This window comes from Nerophis ophidion, linkage group LG13 (assembly GCF_033978795.1).
Source record: "Nerophis ophidion isolate RoL-2023_Sa linkage group LG13, RoL_Noph_v1.0, whole genome shotgun sequence".
NCBI classification, from domain to species: Eukaryota; Metazoa; Chordata; class Actinopteri; order Syngnathiformes; family Syngnathidae; genus Nerophis; species Nerophis ophidion.
In genome coordinates, this window is record NC_084623.1 from 41,218,306 (window position 1) to 41,241,340 (window position 23,035).

Here is a 23,035-nt window from a genome sequence, read left to right on the forward strand (position 1 = left end):
TCTACAATACTGTTACATCCCTAGTAACTACTGTTCAAGCCATTATGGCACCAAGTTTCAGTACGCATTCAGAGTGGTGAGGTCCATAGCTGGTGGGGCACAAATTTTTGAGTCAGATTTAAAAATTGAATAGCTCAAATTTAACGTAGAATACACAGTATGCACATTGACTGCTGGTAAATATCTCAAATAAGTCAATTTCAATTAACTTTATTGCCAATCTCTCACACAAAAAATGTGTCAAATATTTCCAATACACACCCTGCGATGAGTTGGCGACTTGTCCAGGGTGTACCCCGCCTTCCGCCCGATTGTAGCTGAGATAGGCGCCAGCGCCCCCCGCGACCCCAAAAGGGAATAAGCGGTAGAAAATGGATGGATGGACAATAAATTACCCGGCAATGAATTCTGGTCTGAAGTTAACATACACTCATCATGGGTTTGACCGTCTTAGTTCTTTATGATTCTTTTTCAGTTTTTATTGGAGGATGGGTGGATTATATGTACAAAACCCAAAACTAGTGAAGTTGGCACGTTGTGTAAATGGTAAATAAAAACAGAATACAATAATTTGCAAATCCTTTTCAACTTATATTCAATTGAATAGACTGCAAAGACAAGATATTTAATGTTCGAACTGAGAAACTTTTTTTCTTGCAAATAATCAATAAATTTAGCATTTAATCGCAGCAACACATCGCAAAAAAGTTCGCACAGGAGCATTTTTACCACAGTGTTACATGGCCTTTCCTTTTAACAACACTCAATAAACGTTTGGGAACTGAGGAGACCAATTTTCATTTCATGAAAGCTGATATTATACCCAATCATGGCACCCACCTGTTCCCAATTAGCCTGTTCACCTGTGGGATGTTCCAAATAAGTGATGGATGAGCATTCCTCAACTTTTTCAGTCTTTTTTGCCACTTGTGCCAGCTTTTTTTAACCATTTTTGCAAGCATTAAATTCTATATGAGCTTATATTTGCAAAAAATAACAAAGTTTCTCTGTTCGAACGTTAAGTATCTTGTCTTTGCAGTCTATTTAATTTAATAGAGGTTGAAAATGATTTGGATATCATTGTATTCTGTTTTTATTTACCATTTACACAACCTGCCAATTTCGCTGGTTTTGGGTTTTGTACATGTAACGAGGGAGGCGCTGAACATGGACCATGTTCCGTGCCTCGAGGTGGTTGGTGACAGCTGTGGCGGTAATTCCAGAACCCGCCTTTGGACACCAGTGGTGAGAGATGCCTTCAAGCTGAAAGAGTCCTATCGGGTCCTTTTGGCTTATGAGACTCTGGAGGCAGCGGACATGTATTGACAGGCCAATCGGTGTGCGACTTTAGCTGTTGCAGAGGCAAGAAACTCGCACATGGGAGGAAAAGCCATGGAGAACGACTTCCAGACTTTTTCAAAGCGATTCCGGACCACCATCTGCTGCCTCGATAAGGGGTGCACTGTCAACACCATGTAAGGTGGGGACGATGTGCTGCTGACCTCAACTGAGGATGTAGTGGATCGGTGGAAGGAATACTTCGAAAATCTCCTCAATACCACCTACATGTCTTTCAATGAGGAAGCAGTGCCTGGGGACTTTGTGGTAGGCTCTTCTATTTCTGTCCTGTGAGGAGAGCTCAGAGAGTATGGGGTATCAGACTGCCTGACTGTGGCAGTCCTCTCCCTGTATGATCAGTGTCAGAGCTTGGTTGACATTGCCGGCAGTAAATCAGACCCTTTTTCAGTGAGGGTTGGACTCCGCCAGTGCTGCCTTTTGTCACCGGTTCTGTTTACAACTACTATGGATAGAATTAGTAGGCCCAGTCAAGGGCGTTGAGGGGATCCGGTTTGGTGGCTGCAGGATTAGGTTTCTGCTTTTTGCGGATGATGGGGCTGGCTTCATCTGGCTAGGATTTTCAGCTCTCACTGGATAGATTTGCGGCGGAGTGTGAAGCGACTGGGATGAAAATCAGCACTTCCAAGTTCAAGTCTATGGTTCACACCATCTCAGGGTTGAGGATGAGATCCTGCCCCAAGTGGAGGAGTTCAAGTACCTCAGGGTGTTGTTCGCAAGTGAGGAAAGAGTGAATCGTGAGATCGACAGGCGGTGAGGCATCTGCAGTGATGCGGACCATGTATCTGTCCGTCGTGGTGAAAAAGTAGCTGAGCCGGAAGTTACTGGTCAATCTACATTCTTATCCTCACCTATGGTCGTTAGCTTTGAGTTATGACTGAAAGAACAAGATCACAAGTACCAGCTACCAAAATTAGTTTTTGTCTGTAAGGTGGCAGGGCTCTCCTTCAAGATAGAGTGAGAAGCTCTCTCAGAGCAAAACCACTGTTCGAGATAGGGTGAGAAGCTCTCTCAGAGCAAAATCGCTGTTCCTCCACATTGAGAGGAGCCAGATTAGGTAGTTCAGGCATTTGCTCAGAATGGCCCCCAAGTGCCTCCCTGGGGATGTGTGTAGGACACGCCCGATCGGTAGGAGGCCACAGTAAAGACCCAGGACACATTGGAGACACTATGTCTCCCAGCTGGCCTGGGAAAGTCTCCCCCGGGAAGAGCTCAAGTAGCTGGGGAGAGAGAAGTCAGGGCTTCCCTGCTTAGGCTGCTGTCCCCGCAACCCGACTTCGGATAAGCGAAAGAAGATGGATGGATGATGGATTATACAGAGTACATCTTCACTTCACATGTACAATTTTGGATTTCTTTAGCCTTTTTTACAAATGTTTTACACATTAGGGTAAAATCAAAAATCCCATTACAGTTTTGATTTAATTGTGTTTTTTTTAAACACATAGAATACATACGCTAGTGTGCTGTAGCACCTATGCTAAGTAAAGTTCCTTAAGGGCAATCCATTGAATGTAAAAAATAAATCACAACACGCTCATTTCCAGACAATTTACAACGTCAAACCATTTGGTATTAATACACATTTTATTTTGTTTATATTTCTACCGACAAAAGGTTATCGTCAGTTTCCATGTACGTATGTGCAACAGTATGCAGCACAATGTGCAGGCATTCTTGTAGTTTAGTTGTAGTTTCCATACCTTTTATTTTCTCCCACATGATTAGGCTTGCCCTAGGCACACAGATCAAAACTTTGTGTCCCATCTCCCTTTTGGCTTTCATGTTTTTGTTTACTGTTAATAAGTCATCACTCACTTTCCCTGACAACATTCGCATAGACAGTTTTTACTTTGGAACAAGTTTTAAGGGTCTGATGAACACTACGGCTGTGTATATGTACATCCTGAGGTCTCTGCGACAGTGTATTCTGGCCAAGAAAAGAGAAGAGGAAGAACTGTTGAACAAGTTATCTGGCCAGAAAGAATTACGTCACTCTGTACTGAAGGATCGAGAAGAAAAAGAAATTAGGCTCAGGTCAGACACACACAATTGTAGAGACACACACATCGTTGGAGACAATTTCTTTAAGGCTCATTGCATTTTTATTTCATTTGTAGTTGTTAAGTGTTTAGATTGGTCAGTGAAAGACATACATGGTTTCAATTTAAAAAATGAAGTCTTAAAAGGGGTATTACAATTTTGTTGCTAGATTTAAAGGTGCCCTATTATGCAAAATAACTTTTCTAACATTATGGCACCTGCTGTTCCTTCATATATTTGGATCTGCTATTTAAAAACTAAACCATGGTGGTATTGCAGTGGTATATATACACATATATACATACACATATATATGTACACATGTATACATAAACACATATGTAAATATAAACATATATATCACATATGTATATACGTTCACATATACAAACCCCGTAGTTGTTAAGTGTTTAGATTGGTCAGTGAAAGACAAATACATGGTTTCAATTTAAAAAATGAAGTCTTAAAAGGGGTATTACAATTTTGTTGCTAGATTTAAAGGTGCCCTATTATGCAAAATAACTTTTCTAACATTATGGCACCTGCTGTTCCTTCATATATTTGGATCTGCTATTTAAAAACTAAACCATGGTGGTATTGCAGATATATTTATAAAATAATCTTGCCTTCCTACCTACTGTCACCAAACGAGCCGTTAGTAATTGCTTCCCCAATTGTGACGTCAGCGGATGTGGTAGAAATGTACCCAAACATCTTTGCGCGAATCTGCTATTTTTAATTTATATTTGTTGAAGATAAAAGTAACAATACATTCAAAAAATAAAAAAGGGATATAGGGAGGTGTACTGATTTACAAACAACAAATGTTGGCTATGGATTGTTAATCTAAATAAGGGGTGCCCACACTTTTTGTGCAGGCGAACTACTTATCAAATGACCAAGTTGATTTACCTCATACACATATATATACATACACATATATATGTACACATGTATACATAAACATATATGTAAATATAAACATATATCACATATGTATATATGTTCACATATACAAACCCCGTTTCCTTATGAGTTGGGAAATTGTGTTAGATGTAAATATAACGGAATACAATGATTTGCAAATCCTTTTCAACCCATATTCAGTTGAATGCACTACAAGGACAAGATATTTGATGTTCAAACTCATAAACTTTATTTTTTTTTTTGCAAAGCTTAAAAAATTGGTCTCGGTTCCCAAACGTTTACTGAGTGTTGTTATTAGGAAAGGCCAGGTGACACAGTAGTAAAAATGCCCCTGTGCCTACTTTTTTGCAATGTGTTGCTGCCATTAAATTGTAAGTTCATGATTATTTGCAAACAAATACGTTTTTTGGTTCGAACATTGTATTTGCAGTCTATTCAATTAAATAGAAGTTGAAAAGGATTTGCAAATCATCGTATTTTGTTTTTATTTATGAATTACACAATGTGGCAACTTCACTGGTTTTGGGTTTTGTATGTTCCCTGACCACCCCTTTTACTGAATTTTTTATATTGTTTGTATAATGCCACCAACTGTATGTATCTGTGATTTCAGAGAGGACCGAGAAAATGTTCTCAGAGAGATTTGCCTTGCGCTAGAAGAAGAACGGCTGGTCAAACATGGTATGATAAAAGGTCAAAGAAGGCCGTACTTTGAGGATCTGAGGTCAGAGTCAGACGAGGAACTGCAAGTACTGAAAACCAGACTACGTGAAGAGCGAAAAGAGGGCCTGAAATTTTTATCACAGGAGGTACAATAGTTAATGATGTTGATGACTGAACCATTTTAGAGTATTTATCTTTTAAATAATGGATGTCAAAGTCAAATAAATCAGAGGGCCAAAAAAACAAATTTGCTACAACCCGAGAGCCGGAGTGGTTCAATGTTTATTAAAACATATTAAAATGATTCCACATGACCTATTGAACCAAGGCCTAACACCAGTTTACTGTATTTTATTTAATCAGTAAATGAATCATCCAACATTTTTGTATGGTTCTCTCACTAATTTCAAGTGAAAACATTTTTCAACAGGCTCACAGACAAAAACTAACTTCCTTCAAATCAAGTGGCTGTGGCCTGCTGACCGCTTCTAAAACTAATCAAATATCATCCATAGACAATTAATTTGCCGGCCTTGACTTTGACATCACTGTTTTAAATCATCTTGAACTGCCAAGTTGCAGCTGTGATTGTATTTTACGCCTGTCACCATGAATGAAAATGTGACCCAACAGGCACGAGAGATTATGCTGGGTCCGAGCTTCTGCAGCTCTTTTGATCCACTGGGTGGAACAGGTACAGTATTACTCTTCTTTTCAAGTAAAAATAAAACAAGTATAAAATAATAAATATCCTTTTTCATCTTTCCTCAATAGCTTTGGGGTCCCAACATCACATATTAGGTGGTTTGGGACCAATTCATGTGAACACCTCCCATTTTTCATCCTTGAACCCAACTCTGTCTCTTGCTCTCTCAATGCCCGCCTCTGCCAATTGCCTTGCTTATAGACCCATGCATCCCTCATTGAGTACTCCCGAGCATCTTCCCGGACCCGTAAGAACAGCTGCTTGTATGGACCCGTTAATCTCTGCTCCCTACATAGCAAATCCTCTGGGGTACTGTGATCAGCTGAGCCTAAATAACTTCAATGAGATCACAGTTCATCGATTCCAAAAACAAAGCGCAAACTGGATTCCTTTTTTATCCATATAAGAAAATGAGCTACAGTATATGAATGAATAGGGTTCAAACAGCGTAGACATTTTGTCCTAAAGAACTGCAGTAGTCTTGTATAGCCCGTTGGATATTACTTGCAAAAAAGTTTACCATTACTGAATCTGCATGGTTCAGAGAATTAGTCAAAAGCTCCTCTCCAGCACATCCTCTGATTTGTGTTTCTAATTGAAGATTCACGTCTGTCAGTCTATTGGACAGGTCAACCAAAAATTGAGCGTTTTGGCATTGATGCTGATTATGACCCCAACGACGCCTTCCTACAACTACATTCATTTTTGGGGCTTTTTTGTGCTGTGGATAGAGGAAGTCTTGACTGTATTGAAAGACCAACAAAAAGGCCCATGAACGGTAGATTGAACGTCTTGGCTTTAACACTGAAGATGGCTAATCTTTAAGCTTGACAATGGACAACAACAAAGGGCTGACTCAAAATGAAGAACATTGTGATGCTGGAGTGGCCGACCAGCCTCCAAACCTTAATCCTGTGAAACGATTGTGGAAGGATTTGAAACTGGAAAGTGACAGCCCCGTTGAAGCATTCAGGATGCGAAGGATATCTGTAAGAGTGGACCAAAATCCCTCCTTAGATATGCTTAAACCTGTTGACTTTACAAAAAAGGTTTGACCTCTGTGTTTGCCAAATCTTTGCTTAACTACCAAATATTTATAATCACTAAATACAAATTATTACATATATTTTTTTAAACTTTGTTTTAATGATTTCCCAGATTTTTTTCATATATATTTGTATTAACTTTATTTTTATATATATATTTTTTTCAGTGTTAAAATCTTTTATAAAATTGTTTTTTAATTTAATTTGTGATTAATTATTGATCATGATTATAATTGGAATACAACACAGTATACCAATTCTAGACAAACAAGAAAGACCAAAAGCCTATTGTGAAAAATTAAATACAGTGATACCTCAGTTTTGTACATCCTACTTTTTGTGTGATTCTTTTCTTTCTACAAAAATTTGTCCAGTTTTTCAAATACTTTCTCTGTTATTGTACAGGCAAACATTGCGCGTAACCATCACCAACAGCCTGGGATGCCATCCGTTTATAGGGAAGTTTAAGAAAAACAAAAAAAACGTAATTGTCATGACCCAATGTCGCAAGTCATGTCTTGTTTTGTGTTTTCCTCAACATTCCTTTCTATGTTTTAAGTCCATTTATGTTCTAGCGCGCTCTGCTTTTTGTTTACTGGTTGCTATGGTTTAGGGACACCTGCCTTTTGTTTATTGATTAGCGTCCTCATCTGCTTTTGACCCAAATCACTCCCCTTTACCTGGTGTCTCAGCCTTTGTTGCTGGATCAATCGCTGCACGCTACAAGTTACGTGTTTGGTTTGCGTCTGCCTTTAAGTACATGCTATCTGCTACAGCATTCTGTTATTTTTTCGTCTTTTGTAAAATGAAGTGTTCTTACCGGCACTTCGCCTCCTGGTAGTCCTTTGCATCCTGAGAAATGAGACCAGCAACACAACAAAATCGTGACAGAGTGAATCCAGCCCGATTGAATATTTCTCACAAAGGATGTGAAGCAGAGGATGCTTGTGGCGTTATCAGCGGATGTACAGCAACCGTGGCGTTTTCTGAAGTTTGAGGAGGATTTGGAAGAGGAGACTGAAAAGGCCTCTCCCGAGGCGATGAGTGCACGGGGTCGATTGATTGCGCAGGTGAATGAGGCAAAGAGCCGCTACTTTTCCAGACCTCAGCGCGGCCGGGAGGTCTTCCCCAGCACGGTGCTCAAATGCTTCTTCCCCATGGCGCAGGTGAATGAGCCAGAGAGCCGGTGGTGCTGGTAGCTGTGCAGCTGGTGACACAAAGCTTCCCCTAGTACCAGTCCTTTGTCCTGCAAGGCCACCACCTCCTTCAAGGGTGCTACCCACCTCTTCACCAGCGGGGACAACGTCACCTTTACCTCCAGAGGCACCCCCACCGCCAGTTCTTCCTGCCAAACTAGCAAACCATGACACCATGTAGAACAGGGGTAGGGAACCTATGGCTCGTGAGCCAGATGTGGCTCTTTTGATGACTGCATCTGGCTCTCGGATAAATCTGAGCTGACATTGCTTAACACAATAAGTAATGAATAATTCCACTTGTAATCACAGTGTTAAAAATAACGTTCAAAATATAAAACATTCTCATGCATTTTTAATCCATCCATCCGTTTTCTCCGCACCTGTTCAAGAAGTGGCGTTAATGGTAAGAAGTTATTTATTTATTTATTATTGGTTAGTGTGGGGATTGCCCTCCTGGGGGTTCTTCAGACCGCCAAGCACCAACATGAGAGCCTGTTTCAGGGTTACAATATTGTTTTATTTCTCAATAAGTCTCTCAGTTGCTTTCCAGTAATTGTCTTTTTCTCTTTCGTTCTCGCTCGCGCTCTGGCTCCAGCCCCAGCCCCAACCCCGTCTCTCCTCGTGACGTGTTTTTCATTTGTCATACGCACAATTAAATTAAGTGTTTTCAGCCTGGATTTGAACATTGCCAACATTGAGGCCTGTCTCACATCTTCTGGAAGACTTTCAGATTTTAGGAACATAAAGCTGAAAAGACAGCCTCACCATGTTTCGTAATCTGTATGAATATCTATGAAAACAAAACCAAACTCTCCCCGTGACTGCGTGGGTTCCCTCTTGGTACTCCAGCTTCCTCCCACCTCCACAGACATGCACCTGGGGATAGGTTGATTGGCAAAACTAAATTGGCCCTAGTGTGTGAATGTGAGTGTGAATGTTGTCTGTCTATCTGTGTTGGCCCTGTGATGAGGCGGCGACTTGTCCAGGGCTAACCCTGCCTTCCGCCCGAAACGCAGCTGAGATAGGCTCCCGTGAGCCCGAAAGGGACAACCGGTAGAAAATGGATTGATGGATGGTGTGTTCTAATTTACAAGTGCTCATGCAAGCAAGGATGGTGTAATGCACTATTGAGCCTCAGAGGGGCAGGAGTTAGCTTTCCTCTTTGCATAACATATTGTTTCATTCAAGTCTTAGGATATGGCCTGTAATTATTATTATTTTTTTGATACAGATAAATAGATGTTTATCTACCCATGTAATCTTTTTTTTTTTTTATTAAATGGGGATGTTCGTGGAGGCTCTAAGGTGTTTTGCAACATGGTAACTTCACAAAAGTTATTTAGTCTAAGTACAAAAATTAGGCTAAGATATTTTTAAGTGTTTTTTGTCAACACAAAAATATGACTAAATAAGTTGAGTCAGCATTATTTAGATTTTGGACACTCGTGTGGATAATTTAAGTGAACTCAACTGCTTCATCTTTTTGTGTGTACTTCCTGTGGATGTCTGTGTGTTAAACACAGAGAGGGAGTCTGTCACAGCGAGAGCAGCCAAGTTCAGTAGCTGATGGTAAATAATCTCTCGCTCATTCTTGAATGAGTGCATTGAGAAATTGCAGGGAAAAGAATATCATCTTGAGAAAAACATGAAAAACAAGATCGCGCTGACCTGGATTCACCTCCTGATAACAGTTGCCGGGGCAGCTGATCAAGGTAAATATTTCCAAGTTTTAATTGTTATATTTGCATTTTATGTTATAATTTACTTACATCTTCATTGTCGGGTGATTACAATAAATTGAAAATTCACAATTACTGTCACGGTAGTTTGAGAAAAATTTCCCCAGTTTTCTGGATTTTAAACCTTTAGCCGCCATTTTACATCCATATTTTGCCAATGTTTAAGTGATGTATGCAAGCCAGTGAAAATCAGCATCTCTCAGCAGGCACAAGACATTGGAACAGCATTGAGAACTTGTTGAATTTGGTCCTGACGCTGAGCAACTCAAACCTAACTTTGAAACAACCTGCTTCTTTATGTTTAATCTGTTGGATTCTGACGTTGATTTGACCTTTGAATTTTTGGTCATTTCACAACCAATATTCTACAACATGCTTTTTGGCCACATTTTTCCAATGTCAGGTTGTGACATGTGTTTGTGACGTTGATTTGACCGTTAACATTTGGTCATTTCCCAACCACCAACGTAGATCTAACATAAATTTACAAATTCAACTATTTTGCAACTTTGTTTGGAGGTCCGTTTTAAGAAACATATGTATAATCAACCATAGGCAAGGCCGAGCAACCATGTGGGATTGGCGGCAACTTTAATTCTTTTACATAATTTTTGAAAAATCAATTCTGTTGTTAAAATAATGGCGTGTTTGGTCTGTTACACACAATAAAATAGTCACAAATCAAATAGGCTATAATTAACAAAATCTAACAATCATCTTGACTCTGAACATGCTGCCCACCAACGAATGAAGTGCATGCTTACTTAACAGCCATACATGTTACACTAAGGGTGGCTGTATGAACAATGCCAACACTGTCATATACATGTGCCATATAGTGAAACCACACTAAAAAACAATGACAAACACATTTTGGTCATAAACATTACAGAACAAATTCCCGGAATTCCCTGCAGCACCAACTCTACCGGGACACTACAATATAAAACGCCATTGGAGGATCTACACCTAACATCCACTGTAATGATACCACGATTACATGGATATTTTTTAACATCACAAAATCTTTCTTTTTTTTTTAAATTTATGTTATGTTTATAAATTCAGGAAATATGCCCATGGACATATGAGGACTTTGAATTTGACCAATGTATGATCCTGTAACGACTTGGTATCGGATTGATACCCAAATTTGTGGCATTATCCGAAACTAATGTAAAGTATCAGAAGAATAAGTGATTATTACATTTTAACAGAAGTGTAGATAGAACGTGTTGAAACAGAAAGTAAGCAGATATTAACAGTAAATGAACAAGTAGATTAATAATTTTCTATCATTTGTCCTTCATAATGTTGACAAAATAATAGAATGGTAAATGACACAATGTTACTGCATATGTCAGCAGACTAATTAGGAGCCTTTGTTTGTTTACTTACTACTAAAAGACAAGTTGTCTTGTATGTTCACTATTTACTTTAAGGACAAAATTGCAATAAGAAACATGTTTAATGTACACTAAGATTTGTTTTTAAAATAAAGCGAATAATGACATTTTTTGTGGTCCCCTTTTATTTAGAAATGTACTGAAAAATACAGAAAAACCTTTGGTACCGGTGCCAAAATATTGATATCGGGACAACAATACACACACACCGAGCACCCACTGACAGAAATGTAGATCGGCGCCTATGTACTCGTTGTATCAATGTCTTGTGCCTGCTGGGACTAGTGTGGTGTAACAACTGAAGGAGCGTGATTGTAATTCTGTCTTATTCGAGGTGGAGTATCGTTCTGGAAAGAAAGCTTCACGATGAAATGTCCACAAGATGGGAAATGGTTCCATGGAAAAAGTGAAGTGGGGCCCAAAAGCAGCTCCCACACTGTTTATTACGATGGAAATACCAAAGGCCTTTATCATTGTGAATACGGTCTCCAAATGCCTACCGTAAAATACTATTTCTACGTTGAAGGAAACGGTGAGTAAAAGTTGTGTATTTCTTGTGATCTTCGTATTTGCCGAAGTCCAACTTATTGTCCGCCTTCGTCTAGGCTGCTCACATTGTTTTGAGATGGATGGAGTCCTGTTGGGGCTGGCTATTGTTGCAGATGTGAGTGTAACAGCAACAGTGATGATCCTGATCTACCGTTGCGCCAAGAAGAGAAATGCCGCACAGGGTAAGAATTCCAATTCAGATCATTAAAAAGGTAATAGTGGAACAGATAAAAATAATCCTGTTTTAAAGAAATCAAAATTATCACTAGAATAAAGGTTTTCCTGATATATGCCCCCCTTGCGTATTGGCCAAAATTGATCCGATAGGACAGTGGTTCTCGACCCTTTTTCAGTGATCTACCCCCTGTGAACATTTTTTTTAATTCAAGTACCCCCTAATCAGAGCAAAGCATTTTTGGTTGAAAAAAAGAGATAACAAAGTAAAATACAGCACTACTTCATCAGTTTCGGATTTATTAAATTGTATAACAGCGCAAAATATTGCTGTTTTGTTGTGGTCTTTCTTCAACTATTTGGAAAAAAAGATATAAAAATAACTAAAAACTTGTTAAAAAATACTGCGATGAGATGGCGACCTGTCCAGGGTGTACGCCGCCTTCCACCCGATTCTATTCATATTTTGTTGATAAAGTATTGAACAATAGATATTTTTATTGAACAATAAGGATTTTTGAATTGTTGCTATTTTTTAGAATATTTTCTTAAAATCTCACATACCCCTTGGCATAACTTCAAGTACCCCCAGGGGTACGCGTACCCCCATTTGAGAACCACTGCGATAGGATATCAGCACAAATCATATGGTTTTTTTTATTTTGTCCTGTCGAATGCTAGGCTTGATCAAGGGAAATTAATCAAAGAACAATGGTAAAGTAAAAAAAGAGCCTTTTATATTTCCATCTGGAATGGATTTATGCTGACTTTAATAAATACTGCTCTTTTATGAAAGACATGGCGACGGATATACGTATATATTTTTTTATCGCATTCTAAACAAAAATCCGCTTACAAAATAACCAAAAAGTCCCAACGATACTCTAGTTACATTTTGTGACTTGAATATTAGTCATTGTTAATATAAGCGCTAACGCAGACACACTATTTATGGCGGCGCCGTGATCACAAGCTTGTGTGCCAATGTGTACATGATCGACTGATCAGCTGCTTCATCGTTTCCTTGCTCGTCAAACTTATGAATCATGCCTATCCCAGCTGCACTCAGGCAGAATGCGGGTACACCCTGGACAAGTCGCCATCTCATCGCAGGGCCAACACAAGCGGTATAAAAATAGGACGAATACACAAACTATGCCTCATATATCATTGTCTTGAAAATTAGCAAAGCCTCCTGTTTTTGCTCTGTGTGAACAAAATCTACCAAACAAGTGGACAGTCTGGCAGAATGGACTCACTGAGATCGGACAGACTGTAATATTGGCGACGATAGGAAAGTGACAAAGATATTAGGTCAGAGCAAAGTTCTTACTGTACATACAGTAAATAGAACAAATGGCTGACAATGTTGACATATAGGCCTACTGAAACCCACTACTACCGACCACGCAGTCTGATAGTTTATATATCAATGATGAAATATTAACATTGCAACACATGCCAATACGGACGGTTTAGTTTACTAAATTACAATTTCAAATTTCCCACAGAGTTTTTTGTTGAAAACGTCGTGGAATGATGACGCGTGTTTGTGACGTCTCGGGTTGTAGCGGACATATTAGCCCAGCACCACACACGGCAAATAGTCATTTCTTTTCATCGCATAATTACACAGTAATTTGGACATCTGCGTTGCTGAATCTTTTGCAATTTGTTCAATTAATAATGGAGACTATAAAGAAGAATGCTGTTGGTGAAAAGCGGTGGATTGCAGCTGCCTTTAGTACCGAAACACAGCCGGTGTTTGTTTGTTGTGAAGCTATAACACAGAGCGGTCAAGCGAACATGTTTCTCTACGTCAACCAGCAAGTTTTTGGATGGGAAAATTGTGATATTAAGCCGGCTCTTACCGGAGACATCAGTGGATTATGGGACCTCCTCCTGTAGCTGTCAAAAAGGCAGCTGTGATCTTGGCTCCTCGGCTTTTCTCAGAGACACTTCTCAATTCCGACTTTGAGATATGACTTTACAATCTCACTAAAACACTATTAAAACAATAAGCAGATAAGGGATCTTCCAGAATTATCCTAGTAAATGTGTCTAATTTTTTTTTTTTTTGTGCTTCACTTTCCTCTTTAACAAATCTTTCATCCTCACTCAAATTAATGGGGAAATTGTCACTTTCTCGGTACGATTAGCTCTTGCTGCTGGAGGCTATGATTATAAACAATGTGAGGATGTGAGAAGCCCTACAACCCGTGACACCATGCGCACATCGTCTGCTACTTTCGGTACAGGCAAGGCTTTTTTATTAGCGACCAAAAGTTGCAAACTTTATCGTCGATGTTCTCTACTAAATCCTTTCAGCAAAAATATGGCAATATCGCGAAATGATCAAGTATGATACATAGAATGGACCTGCTATCCCCGTTTAAATAAGAAAATCTCATTTCAGTAGGCCTTAAAGGCCAACTATTGATGGGAATGGTGTATTGTAGTAACTTAGACTATGTTCGCAGATGACACAACTGCGTTTTGTTCAGGAGAGAACACACAGAAGCTACTACAAATAATAACAGATGAAATGAACAAAATTAAAATGATGGTTTGACAAAAACAGACTGTCTTTTAATGTAGTTTGTATGTAAAACTAGAATAAACCTATGTGGTAAAAGCAGAAGAATACAAATAGTCGGACCGGACATTGAAAGAGTAAAAGTAAGCAATTCTGGGTGTAATAATAGACGATAAAATGAATTGGAAATGTCATTAAAAAATACCTAAAGTAGCAAGAAACACGTCAATAATGAATAAAGCAAAACATGTTCCGGACAAAAAAAATCACTCCATATTCTCTACTGCTCGCTAGTGTTGCCATATCTGAGTTATTGTGCAGAAAGATGGGGAAACAACCACAAAAGTACACTTCATTCACTAATGGTGTTATAAAAAAGATCAATTAGAATAATACAGTACATAATGTTGGATATAGACAACATACAAACCCTTTATGGAATAAAAAATAATGCAGCTTAGATAGGCTGCAGCAACCCACGCGAACCCAGAAGGGTCAAGCGGTACAAAATGGATGGATGGATGGAAATTCAATGATTTGGTGCATTTTCAAACAGCTAAAATGATGTTCAAAGCAAACTATTACTTGCTACCCAAGAATGTACAACAATTATTTTTTTTTAAAGAGGAGGAATATAACCTTAGAGGAAAATCCATCCATTATTCCATCCATCTTCTTCCGCTTATCCGAGGTCGGGTCGCAGGGGCAGCAGCCTAAGTAAGGAAGCCCAGACTTCCCTCTCCCCAGCCACTTCGTCCATCTACTCCCGGGGGATCGCGAGGCTTTCCCATGCCACCCGGGAGACATAGTCTTCCCAACGCGTCCTGGGTCTTCCCAGTGGCCTCCTACCGGTTAGACTCGCCCTAAACACCTCCCTAGGGAGGCATTCGGGTGGCATCTTGAACAGATGCCCGAACCACCTCATCTGGCTCCTCTCGATGTGGAGGAGCAGCGGCTTTACTTTGAGCTCCTACCGGATGGCAGAGCTTCTCAACCTATCTCAACAATTCTTCTCAAAAAAAGAGGAGGAATATAAACTTAGAGGAAAATGTAATTTAAAATCTTTGTATGCACGTACAGCATATCAGTATGTGGAATTTAATAATGGAATTATGGAATCAAACAGTGTACTAATGTGATCCAATTTAAGAACTTGTTCACGTTGTTTACAAATTACAAGGAGGAAAAATCCTGATAAACATTTTGAACCTTATTTAAAAATGAGCTCATCTTACTTATCTCATTATGTGAATGAACTTAATCAACTGTTTATTCATAAAAAATCTATTAATTGTTTATTACCGTAAATAATACTTATTTACTGACTCATGTTTATATCTATTCACTGTTGTGTTACAGACTGCATAGCAACAAATGTGTAAGAAATCAGCAATGAAACAAAGAGAGTGGGAATTGAATGAGCTGTGCTTCATCCTACTCCTTTTCAGCCATGTTATCTTGAAAAACTCTAAACGTGATGTATCATATTGTAATTTATATGCATGTTCGAAATAAACTAAACACCATAACCATATCTATGTACAGATTGTCAACACTTTTGTCAAGGTACTGACTGTATTTGTGACTTTACCGTGTGATTTATACCAAGCAACTGCTGGAGGTACAAAGAAAATCACATCAGCGTTTGTCTGCTTGCAAGTGGCGAGGACATATTAACTATCGGGCAATGCAAAGCTACAACGTAATGGTTTTCATGTGTTGCGTCTGACTAGTCTTCCTCTCAGGGAATAAAACGCACTCGACATATATGTTGGGTAAGAAGGACCACAAAGACAGAACAGCAATATTTTCAAGTTTTACTAAAGCTTTAGGAGACCAGCCTAACAATGTGTTAATAGCAGCATCACGAAGCGGTCTGAAAATTAAACGGAAAGAGTCAGCTTATTTAGTGTGAAAACAGCCCCCTCCCGCCCAGAAAGAAATACAGCCTTTTTTGTTCTAAACTGATAAGGCATTCTCCACAAAAAGGGAGTACATTATACTCCCAACAGACATTCCAGGTATTCAAGAGGAAACACAGAGTTCACTAACGAGCATAAGGAAAAAACACAAAGTGGTTGGGAAAATGGTAAAATATTAGCTGCTTTAAACATGACTATGGATTTAAAAAAAAGAACTCTTAAAAATATATGCATTTTCCACACGTTATTCAAACTGAGGGGGTAGAATCTCCGATATTCGGTTAAAACTGAATCTGACAAATTACGCACATGTAGACAACTATTTTTAAATGTATAAATAACCATCATTTCTGTGATATTCTTGCAGCAAATGAAGGTCCAATGCCACCCTCACCTGACTATGAGGTAAGTACAGGGTAACATACTCTAAGTTAAACAGTAACATCACACATTATTCACATCAAACTGTAAACTCTGAAGATACGAGGTCCGATCAATAATTTAGATTGAGACTTACACCTTGATATATATATATTTTCAAATTTTCCATCAATTGCAGTAATTGTACTACTTTTATGACAAACTCCCAATCTAATCTTGTGAGACCAAGCGCTCCACTATTGCACTTACTACCAAAGAAGTGTTGCACCAGGAATACAACTCACACAAAAAAAACTCATCATGTACAGTATAATAAATGGGTTGTATTTGTATAGCGCTTTTCTACCTTCAAGGTACTATAAATATCAATATTATATTAATATTCCAATTTAAGCACTAAGAAGCGCGGTTGAAGCTGAGCACACAAAAATAAAGCATGTCAATTTTAACTTACACAACATACAAAATAATTTCATTTAAAATAAATAATTTCACTTTTTGAAACCGATACCGATTATTTCCGATATTACATTTTAAAGAATTTATTTGCCGATATTATCGGACATCTCCAATAACAATACTTACCTTTACAGCAAACTCCCCATCAAATTAATAAACATGACAATAAATGTTACGTTGTTCTTGACAGCATATTACTGTAAATTGAAAAAAAAACTACTGTTTTTTACGTTAAAATTCTGCCAGTTTTTGACTGTAAAATATACGGTTGTTGTTTTTAACGGTGTATTACTGTAAATGGAAAGACATTTGTACATTTCTTTTATGGTAGAATAACTGCCAGCTAAGTTGCCAGAATAAAAAAAAAAACTTGTACTGTTTTTCCATTAACAATATAATGTTGGAAAAAAATACAAATGTAAATTTAACACACATTTTCTGCCAGCTTTTTCTGCAAACCCCCCCCCCCCCCCCCAAAAAAAAAACAGTGGTATTGTTTTTCCATATACCGTAAAATGTTGAAAAAAACAAAAAAAAACACTATTTTACAGTAAAATTATATATTGTATATAGTAGTGTCCTGGAAGAGTTAGTGCAGCAAGGGGTTCTGGGTATTTGTTCTGTTGTGTTTATGTTGTTTTGCGATGCGGATGTTCTCCCGAAATGTGTTTGTCATTCTTGTTTGGTATGGGTTCACAGTGTGGCACATATTTGTAACAGTGTTAAAGTTGTCTATATGGCCACCCTCAATGGGACCTGTATGGCTGTTGACCAAGTATGCATGGGATTCACTTGTGTGTGTGTGTGTGTGTGTGTGTGTGTGTGTGTGTGTGTGTGTGTGTGTGTGTGTGTGTGTGTGTGTGTGTGTGTGTGTGTGTGTGTGTGTGTGTGTAAAGCAATAAATTGGGCTGGCTCGCAAATGCAGTGACTTTAAGGTTTGTTGGTGCTCTATACTTCTCCCTACGTCCGTGTATACAGCGGCGTTTTAAAAAGTCATACATTTTACTTTTTGTAAACGATTCCGATAATTTTGAAAGCGATACCAATAATTTCTGATATTACATTTTAAAGCATTTATCAGCCGATTATATCGGATCTCTCTAGAAACAATACATCTCCTTCATAAAGAAAGTGCAAGATTTTTTTGGCATATTTTTTCCCAGGCCATGAACTGTGCCCCACTATAATAATAGATTATAAAATTTGGTCCCTCGTGGTTTATTGCACATACCATATTTTCCAGACTATAGAGCGCATCGGGATAAAATCCGCATGCACAAAATTTCAGGGAAAAAAAAAAGTTTCCATATGTTAGCCCCACAAGGCGATAAGCCACAAGTATATATATATGTATATATATATATATATATATATATACACGTTGTGAAATGAGTTATTTACCTACTAAGATTCTGTAAATGTTTATTTACATACCCTAACTGTTTCAAAACAGTGTCTGTCGCACGGCAGTAAAACGGCTGATAAAAACAAAACAGAAGTCATTGTAATGGAACCACTAGCTGTGAAAACTAGCTCTAATCAGCTAAACAGACTCAATAACTCCACACTGACGTTTTGGTGAATACTGAGGAATATGTGAAACTGAAACAATACAAAAATAATGCCATTGTAAGTTAATAATGCTAACACAGACACTTGTAAACATGTTAGCATATTAGCCAATGACGCTAGCGTCATTACATTACAATAGCGTGTGCAAATATGCATAAAAACACTCCTATAGACATCACACATTGGACGGATTACATTTTTAGTTATACTGGAAAACTTACATGGAGTGATGAAGGATCCATACGAGTAGGAGCACTATGGACGGCTAGAAGACAGAAAAAAAAGCACCTTGTCCAAAAGATGGTGCCATAGCACAAACAATAAAACACCCTCTCAGTGTTTTTGCTTGTTTTTTTGTTTTTCTATAAAAATAATTTCATCATCGCCGCAAGCTAAGAAAAATCCATAAATCAGCCGCTCCATTTTATAAGCCGCAGAGTTCAAACCGTAGGAAAAAAGTAGCGGCTTATATTCTGTAATTGATATTATTGATGCACTGTGTCTCTGACATTGTCACTCTTTCATTGGCAGCCCCTCAACATACATGGCCAGGATGCATACTCCTTCCTAAACAACACCAAAACAAGATGAGGGTGGGAAGTTGAAACATTTCACCGGCAAAGACAAACAACTGCAAATGACGGACGGAAGACTGGGAAACTTTTTTTTTTTTCCAGTTTCCTCGTATGCTGGCAATGTGGAAATGTCAAGAATAGTTATTCTGACAGTTTATTGGCAATAATACATTAACAGACATCAAACAAACTAAGATCGCGGCACGACTTCTTTGCTCAATAATTTAGTATACTGTATTTACAGTTGATATTTAGTATGAAACACATTGTGGTGAAAGTGAACTATTATGCCACTTCTCATGCAACGATGTATTAGATTATACACATCACAAATATGGCTAAGATACTGTTTTTATAAACGCTCCCATTTGGTTGGATTTTAAAATGTTTACTATTAAGTAATTGTAATCTAAATAATCAATTATACGTTAGGTCAGGAAAAAACACAGAGGCTATTTAATCCCTACAAGCCTGTTTCGCAGGTTTTTATGCTCTTCAGGTGGAATAAAAATAAAATCCCCTGAAGAGCAGAGAAACCTGCGAAACGGGCTTTTTCCTGACCTAACGTATATTCCGCTCTATAACGGATAAACCACAGAAACCTTGACTTTAAATAATCAATTATATAATCAAACAACTATGTAAATAAAGATAATACAACTGCCTGTTAAATGCTGAGCATATAGGGCAGCTCACTGTGTTACGGCGGGGTTGCAGCTTGCTGAGAGTTTTGTCCCCCCGGGATGCAAACGGACGACTCCGGACGAAAGCGTGCAGGTCGGAGAAAATTTAATTGTCATAAAGCATAGCAAAACAGAAAAGCAAAAAAGGATGCGTGCTGATCACACGCGGAATCTAAGGCAAAAAACTTAGCACAGGAAAAATAGAAACAAGAACTAGGAATATCTAAACCTAACAGTTGCATGAAGCCAGATTGAGCGGGGCGAGAAAGGTCAATAAATAGCTCTCTGATTAGTGGTAGACTGCAGCTGAGCGTTCCGACCATTAACCAGAGGCAGGTGAACCGAATTAATCCCCATAGAAACCAAAACTAACCCAGAGGTGCACAAAAGGAGGAGTCCAAAAATAACAGAACATAACAAAAACATGATCTGGGCCACGGATCATGACACACTGAAAGCAGGTAAAATGTTCTTACCTGGAATAAAAGTGTAAAAAGAAGTTAAATGCTACATATAAAAAAAGGGGGGGGACTCATCCAAAACTTTAAATAATACACTGACAAAAAAAATGTATATGAGCTTATAGTTAAGGTTACAGCTAAGGTAAAACGTGTAGTAAGAGATAAAAAAAATAAAAAAAAAGTAGGCTATCTCGTTAGTCAAATGTTTTTAACCTGAATTTCAGGTCATTTTTGCAGTTTGCATATGAAGGGAGAGTCTATCATACCCATCAACCCTTCTCTACATGAACTGAACTGGAAATTCCGTGACCAAAAAAATAGAAACCTAGAAGAGAACGGGTAATGCCGGAAACCCTGACCTTTAAAGCTGGCCAAGGAACACCCGGGTAACACATCCTGTCGAGTAAAGTCAGGCCTTCATAACAGCAACACAGTAGGAAGTCCACCAGCCGGTGAAAAAAAAAAAAGACTTTTCTACTTTTTTTCTAGAAAACGTCCCTAATTTTCAAACGCAAATACCATTTTTTTAATTGTTTTTTTAATTATTATTTTAGCAACGTGTGGTTGCTTTAGTCATAATTTGCTAAGCAATCAACAGGCATTTCCCATATTTGATTATGACTCTGTCACACGTTTCTTCTTTGGAAATTTTTGCATAACAAAAAAGATAACCAAGAAGCAAAACAAATCATTATTCGGGTCGACAATCACTGAGTGGAAGACTCACAAAATTGATTGGGATTGTAGAGTCGTGTTGTACAGTCCAAAAATATGTTAAAAAAGTTCTACTGTGTTATGTGAAATTCATTTAAAATGTTATGTTTTATGGATGGTCAAATGGGACAAATGAAATTAATACATATGTCTTTAATTTAAGTGTGTGAATCAGTGTGTGAATGGATGAATGTGGAAATAGTGTCAAAGCGCTTTAAGTTCCTTAAAAAGGTAGAAAAGCGCTATACAAGTATAATCCATTTACCATTTAAATAACCACTTGAAGGTGTCCTTAATTAAAATATGAATTAAATAGATAAATGGGTTTGAAAAAAAGGTGTCAATGATTAATTTAATGTTCAATCATTAGATATTTAATTATTGAATTATTAATGATGCAATTATCCATCCATCCATCCATCTTCATCCGCTTATCCGAGGTTGGGTCGCGGGGGCAGCAGCCTAAGCAGGGAAGCCCAGACTTTCCTCTCCCCAGCCACTTTGTCCAGCTCTTCCCTAAAACATTTTAATTATTAAATAATTGCATAAAAAATAAATGATGCAATTTTTTAATGATTGATTTATTTTCAATTATTTAGTTCCATAATTATGTCATGATTTTGAGTGCTTCATGAATTTATTTCATCCATCAAACTAACCCATCAAAGTCCTGAGTTGGAATAGGTAAAATATTTGAAATAGTTGAATAAATCATGAAACAATTCTTTAAATCATAAAATAACTAACATAAATCATGTAATAATTCATTAAATTATCAAACAATCATTCAAATTCTTAGTTAAATATTAAAATAATTAATTAAATTGTGTATAATTCCAATTGTAAATAATTAGACTTTTAGGTAATTATTTATTTATCTTGTTTTGTATCATTTGACCCTCCATAATATTTGCCATCATTTAATAAGTTATAACACATTTGATGTTTTTTTTTTAGCATTGGCAAAAAAATGTTTGCTTTTTTAAAAAATTATGCAACATCTCAACTCATGGTATTATACTTATAAATTAAAATGCTTTAATAAAACTGTTTTCTCATGTACTGTAAACACCTATGTAACATTTCTTTGCTATCATTCACTTTCTTTGTACCATAACTTTATTAAGTTCTCATTTTACTTACCGTTAGCGAAGTTAATAATGGAAAATACCTGTGTTACTGATTTTGTGGGGGGGAAAAAGTAACAATTTGGTTGAGAACTGTTTTATATGTACAATAATGCAATAGAGGATGTGAATCATTTATTTTTGGAATGCGATGCTGTACATTTGTTTTGGAAAAATAAAAGGTATAGAAACGCCACATTTACTATAGAATAGATTACATTTGGCATTTTATTTAAAGATAGCAATTTCGAAGTGTTTGGTAATGTAGTTATGTTTCAAACTACATTTTTCATACATAAAAGTCAATTGTTATTTTTTCGGGAAGATTTTAAGCTTTTTTAGATGAGATTTTTTTTTTTTTTTTGTATATTTTAATTTCATTTGTATTCTTATATTTACTTTTACTTAACAGGTTTTGTTTGTATGAAGATTGTGTTTAATTAGATGTATTATGTGAAATGCTCAACCTGTATAAAACGTAAAAAAATCTTATTGTATTGGAAGTGCCTCAATGAGTTTGTACGTTTTATATGTATGTTCATTCTTCAATCAAAATATTTTATTTATATTAAGCTAACATTTTACTCATAGTAAGCTAACATTTTACTCATTGTAAGCTAACATTTTACTCTTGAAGCTAACATTTTACTTACAGAGCTAACATTTTAATAATAGTTAGCTAACATTTTACTCTTGAAGATAACATTTTACTTATAGAGGTAACATTTTACTTACAGAGCTAACATTTTACTAATAGTTAGCTAACATTTTACTTACAGAGCTAACATTTTACTAAT

The 23,035-nt window shown here is 37.4% G+C and overlaps 2 protein-coding genes across 4 annotated transcripts in view; both read left to right on the plus strand.

The window, feature by feature from the left end:
* The window catches only part of LOC133564569 (trichohyalin-like), a 68,529-nt gene extending 61,455 nt beyond the window's left edge, over window positions 1-7,074 (plus strand). For 2 of the 3 annotated variants that reach the window (XM_061918949.1, XM_061918950.1), the window contains 4 exons: window positions 3,268-3,393; window positions 4,940-5,135; window positions 5,623-5,683; window positions 5,764-7,074. In XM_061918949.1, the coding sequence (XP_061774933.1) occupies window positions 3,268-3,393; window positions 4,940-5,135; window positions 5,623-5,683; window positions 5,764-6,101 (721 nt within the window). In that variant the 3' untranslated portion in view covers window positions 6,102-7,074. The remainder of the gene's footprint in view (window positions 1-3,267; window positions 3,394-4,939; window positions 5,136-5,622; window positions 5,684-5,763) is intronic. The other variant, XM_061918951.1, reaches the window with a different exon arrangement.
* A 2,273-nt stretch (window positions 7,075-9,347) lies between these two features.
* Window positions 9,348-22,429, plus strand: LOC133564571 (T-cell surface glycoprotein CD3 epsilon chain-like). The gene is made up of 5 exons (XM_061918952.1): window positions 9,348-9,652; window positions 11,420-11,617; window positions 11,691-11,816; window positions 16,634-16,671; window positions 19,210-22,429. The coding sequence occupies exons 1-5, from the start codon at window positions 9,586-9,588 to the stop codon at window positions 19,267-19,269; spliced, it is 489 nt and encodes a 162-aa protein (XP_061774936.1). The 5' UTR covers window positions 9,348-9,585; the 3' UTR covers window positions 19,270-22,429.
* Window positions 22,430-23,035: the final 606 nt, after the last annotated feature.

Bases quoted from the DNA above. Each gene is read 5' to 3' on its own strand.
- LOC133564571 (XM_061918952.1), top strand. From the start codon at position 9,586: ATGAAAAACAAGATCGCGCTGACCTGGATTCACCTCCTGATAACAGTT. The intron at 9,653-11,419 runs GTAAATATTTCC...GTCTTATTCGAG, and splicing joins TGCCGGGGCAGCTGATCAAG to GTGGAGTATCGTTCTGGAAA. The intron at 11,618-11,690 runs GTGAGTAAAAGT...GCCTTCGTCTAG, and splicing joins TTTCTACGTTGAAGGAAACG to GCTGCTCACATTGTTTTGAG.